Here is a 5557-nt window from a genome sequence, read left to right on the forward strand (position 1 = left end):
ACTCGCTCCCTAATTTCAAGTGTTTAAGTCAATATTCTGAAAACCAGACGGACATGGTTGGATCCAACCGTGTTTTATTTGTATTTAATTTATATGGTACAATTTATGCAAAAAAATACGTAAACATAGCAAATTTATCACCAATATTAAATATTTGTATGAGTAAAGTATAAAAACTACAATTAGCAATATCAAATATTTGTATGAGTAGAGTATAAAACTAAAATTAGCAAAACAAGTCGTTATCTATTTTTTTTTAATAAACACACGTTCCAACTTCCCTTTTTTAGAGGCTTTTTCTTCTTTTTTTATTTGAATTAACTAAAAACGCGTGGGTTCAGCCAAAAAATTAATCAGTTTTTAGCCGATTGATGGGTTTATGGTCTGACCGGCCAAAAAAACGGTTTTTAACGATTAGACCGGTTTTCTATAATTTTTGGGTTTATAGGGCTAACCGAACCGGACAAAGCACCGATTCGCAGTTGAACCGGCCGGTCCGGTCCGAGTTTCAAAGCATTGGTTTAAGTTCTATTGTTTATTCAGTTTGAAAGTTATATTTCATTACACAACATAGAGAACACTGAGTTGGGGCAATTTTTTTTTGGGGTTGTTTTATTATGGAGTTTTTAAAATGGGGTTATTTTTTGGGTAGTAATTAAATTGGTGTTGGCCGCCACCGGCAACGGTGGCACCGGCCAGAGACGCCACTGCCAATGGCGGCACCGGCTGGAGACGCCGCCACCGGTGGCGTCTTCTACCGGATTTGTAATATTTTATTAATTTAATAATTTAATATTTTAATCTTATAATATTTTAATATTTTAATATATTTTAATATTTTATTATTTTAATATTTTATTAATTTATTATTTAATATATAGACGGTCCAGATTGCACTTGATAATTTAAATCCGACGGTCCAGATCCAGACTGCCATCTCGCGGACCGTGCTTGACCAGGAGACGCCGTTGACAACGGCGTCTTTAGGAGACGCCACCGACAACGGCGTCTCCAGTCTCTCTCCTCTTCCATTTTCTTCCTCCAGCTCTCCTCCCCCAGCTCTCCTCCTTTCCTCTTCCTGCAAAATTTCAAAAACAAAATACAAAATTTAGTTTTCAAATTAAAAATAAAATCAATAATATACCGGTTGCCACCGACGCCGCCAGGCCGCCGCCGCTGCCTCCCTCGCCGTCGCCTTCCCCGCCGTCGTCTCCGCCGCCGCCGGTGCTCTGCCGGTGCTTGGTGGTGCTCTTCACCCAACGAAGGTAATTTTAATATTATTGTAAATAATTAAGAAAAAAAAGTTATTATTATAATTTTTTATTATGTTCAAATTTTATAATTAATTATTGTAAATACATGTGATTAGTATTTTTAGGATGCATGTGGGTAGTTAGTTAGTTAGTTAGTTAGTAATTAATTTATTTATTTTATATTAGGTATTAGTACTATATATATTTTATAAGCATGGGCAAATTTTTTTTTTTTGGTGTTGTTTTGTAAAGCAGTAGCTAAAATGGTGTTGTTTTGTAAAACATCGGGCAATTAAATTAAATTGACTAATTAATTTTTTGGCGTGCTTAGTTAAATTATTATTTTTTAACTAATATGCCTCATTATTAATTAATCTCGATTGATGAGTTGATTATCTCCTTAATCTTTTGAAGATTGATGGCGGCTAAAACTAATGTCAAAGTGTACGTGTACTTTGGAGGTCACATAATTCCCGATGATTGGGTAGTGCAATATAGTATTGCCCACAAAACAGCATTTCGAATTAAACGTGACTTGTCCTTTGCACAATTTTTGTCAAAGTTGTATCAACGTCTAGATGTCGATGTTAATCAGTTTGGGCTAAGAGTGTGTTGCAAATCTTACATTTATAATGGAGAAAGAATGAGGGAGATGATTACCGAGATGACAACAGATGAAGATTTACAAATGTATATTGATCCGGACGAAGGGAATGAGGCAATCGAAGTATTTGTTGAGATTGAACCGAAGTACATTGATAGTGCCCCACCACAAGTGAGCGTAGAGGCATTTGATTTGAATGAACCATATTTCTCACAACCAGAGGTGACTCCGGATTTTCTGGCGGCGACACAAAGCATCCCTAATTATTGTGAGACTAGTGGAGTGAGAGAGGTGCATAGAGATTCCCATACAATTAACTATGCTAATTTAGGGGGATCTGTTTGTGAGTCGAGTTCCGCGAGACGGAACATTTTCGATGATGAAGACACTATAGGTGACTCCTTAGGGCCGAACAGTCCTGTGAATTCCGAACCATCCGATGACGGAGACGACGACAATGAAGATGAAGACGTACAAGATGGTGTTCGGGAGACGTGGTTGCAGCACAACGAGGCGGAAGCAGAGGAACAACCGACGTTGTATGAGTCAATCCCATTTTTCTCGATGACGTTTCCAGAAGTGGCGGCAGATTCAGTTGATGTTGGAAGGGGCCGATATGATAAGTTTTACGATAGCGATCGAGGTATTCTTGAGGTTGGGATGGTGTTTGAGGACAAAAAACGTCTTTGCGCCTTTGAGTTTAAGGGACCAAACTTGTACTTGTGGAAAATGGAAGCTAACAGGAATCCCCTGCAGTCATGTCCTCCACGTGTGCCGTGAATGGATGTTGTCTGCCTCCGTATATGTGAACGATTGGTACACTGTTGATCGATTAGTGAACACTTATTCTGGGATATTCCAACCACTGTTGAATGAACACTATTGGGAGGATGTTGCATTTGAACTAATTCATGATCCAACACTAGTAGGGGATCGAAGACGCAGTCGTATTCCTAATGAGATGGATGTGCCACAAACAAGGGCAAGACAACAATCTAGAAGAGAGGAACAAGCAAGACGGCTCCGATAGTATAATTTATGTAGTTCATTGCAGTTTGTATTATTTATATTGCTATTTTCTAGTTTTCACCTCGGACTATGTAGGGTCTAATTATCGTGTTTGACTTTGTATTTGTTATTGCACTTTGTACTTATTATCTGAGTTTATCTATGTATTATCGTGTTTTCAAGTCGGACTAAGTAGTCTCTAATTATCGTGTTTCACTTTGTATTTGTTATTGCACTTGTACTTATTATCTGAGTCTATCTATGTATTATTGTGTATTTGTTATTACACTTCTGCTTATTATCTGAGTGTTCTATGTATATTTTTTATACATGATGGATGTCAGTTATGTTTATGGTCCGCGGGACACTTCATTGCTATACCGCCAGTCAGAGCACGTATCCAGATCGATAACATCGGCAAACGTGGATGATGTTGTGCGCGGGAGACGTTGTGATGGTTGGATTTGGGGTTTATATGGAGATGATGGTGAAGATGATCCACACCCTAGAGTGATGCAGTACTTAGTTGATACTAGGTTCTATGGAGTATATCGATGTGGTCGTCTCGTAGTCGATTTGCATCTTATTGCAGCTTTCGTGGAGAGATGGCGTCCGGAGACACACACGTTTCATTTTCGAGCAAGGGAGGCGACAGTGACACTTGAGGATGTCGCACTATTATGAGGTTTGCCTGTTGATGGACTACTTGTTACTGGACAGGATATTTCATGGTTGAAGGAGCAGTTGCAGGATTATTGTCAGACGTGGTTGGGATATACTCCTTCAGATCGAGCTTTCAAAGGGAGACGGCTCTATGCAGCTGATCTGGCCATATATTTATGAGGATGCAAGATTACCGATGACAGCACGGAGCAGCGTGTTCAGCAGCATACCAGGTGTTTATTGTTATTGCTACTTGGGGGGGTTATGTGTCCTGACACATCTTCAAGTGCAATCTCGTTGTTGTATCTTCGTCATTTCGAAGATCTTGAGGCGGTGCGTACTTTCAGTTGGTGTAGTGCAGTTCTTGGATATTTTTATCGTGAGCTATGCACTGGGGCTTTACTTAGGAAAGTTGTGGAACAAGACGGCACTGTTGAGTTGGATAAGAGGAAAACTAATCTAGGTGGTGCGCTTACTCTGTTACAGGTAATAGGATTTTTGATACTTTTAAAATTTAAATTAGTAGTTTATTATACTTGCGGTTTTTTATATTTTTTTATGTTTAATAATTAGTGTTGGGCATGGTCGAGGATCCCTTTACTCGCTCCAGCAATACTACCAGTAGTAGAAGATGATCCCCGTCGGCTTGCATATCCCCACCCTCCTTACGGTGCACGGTAAACATCTTAGTACTAATAATTTATTTATATGAAGGTTAATATATTGAATTAGCAAATTTTCATATGATATTACAGTTGGATCAGACCTACTAGTCACACTCGGTCCTCGCGAAACAATATACGTGTTTATCGTACGACACTCGATCGGATGCTCTGGGATCAGGTTATTTATAAGTTAACAACAATTACGTTAATGTTTGTGGTCTATTTAACAATATATTAAAAAATATTTTTTCTTTCTAGTTTACATGGATGCCTTATAGTAAACTAGATCCTGAGTTTGGCGCTTTACTTGAGTATCCTGAGATAGTGCATCCACAGCTTTGGTTGTCGAGTTGTCCCCTTATATTTTACGAGAGAGTTGAGATGCATCGTCCGTATAGGGTGCTACGTCAGTTTGGGAGGGTACAGCATATACCACCACATCCTACTGATCACGATATTGAGATTAAGTTGCATTCTTATGATCGTCGAGGTGCAGGGGGTAGAGATTGGGCTCGTTTTCACGGTATCTATGTTGATAGATGGCATCGCCGACTTGATTCTCCCGTTGACTATCCATTTATTGAGTTTAGGGGACCTCAGACAGATCCAGGATACTACGAGTGGTATGAGAGGCACACACGTCGTTCGATATCACCGATTGACAATCTTGATGATATCGGTTTTCAGGTCGGAGACCCGATTTTACTGGATCTTGTGGTTAGTATTTTTCTCAAAACAACCATTACTTTCGATGTTTTTCAATTTGTTTTTTTCAGTTTCTTAAGTTCTTAAACTTGTAATGCCTTTTATTTCAGGGTAATCAGCTTATATCATGAGTCTTGCTGCTAGGGCAGTTTCTCGAGATGACGATCAGATATATGATCTGTTTCAGGACAACGCTACACGGATGTATGCAGCTGGGACTCAACTTCTACGTAGAGATGGTGCTTCGTCCAACTTACCTCCGATACCTGCCATACCTCCTATACCTTCTCCGCATCGAGATAGACGTACCAGAAGAAGGTCCAGCGCTAGCGAAAGAGCTACTGAATTGGAGGATGACGTGAGACAGACGAGAGAGGGGAACTATTATGCATCTACATCTCGGGTACCTCCATCTGGAGATGTTGCCGGTCCATTTGCTTCCCATACACCCTTTTATGCAGATGTTCCTGTGCACGGAGGTATGGACGATTAATCTACTACACATGGATTTATGGATATGTTCGGTGCGTCTACGTCTCAGTTACCCATATTTACATATTTAGTTGGTCCATCTACGAATGATTACGTTCCACATATGCCATGGTCCGATTCTCTAGCTACCCCACATCCTCCTGCTATTGATATCCGATTCTCTTCAT

At 39.7% G+C, this 5557-nt stretch overlaps 1 protein-coding gene across 1 annotated transcript; it reads left to right on the forward strand.

The window, feature by feature from the left end:
- Positions 1–3198: 3198 nt before the first annotated feature.
- Positions 3199–5029, forward strand: LOC148772381 (serine/threonine-protein phosphatase 7 long form homolog). The gene is made up of 7 exons (XM_088815018.1): positions 3199–3519; positions 3653–3761; positions 3851–4014; positions 4102–4205; positions 4284–4371; positions 4452–4910; positions 5009–5029. The coding sequence occupies exons 1-7, from the start codon at positions 3199–3201 to the stop codon at positions 5027–5029; spliced, it is 1266 nt and encodes a 421-aa protein (XP_088671144.1).
- The last annotated feature ends 528 nt before the right edge of the window (positions 5030–5557 follow it).

The sequence above is a fragment of the Erythranthe guttata genome, chromosome 2 (genome assembly GCF_056151865.1).
Source record: "Erythranthe guttata isolate IM_541 chromosome 2, IM_541, whole genome shotgun sequence".
Lineage (NCBI taxonomy): Eukaryota > Viridiplantae > Streptophyta > Magnoliopsida > Lamiales > Phrymaceae > Erythranthe > Erythranthe guttata.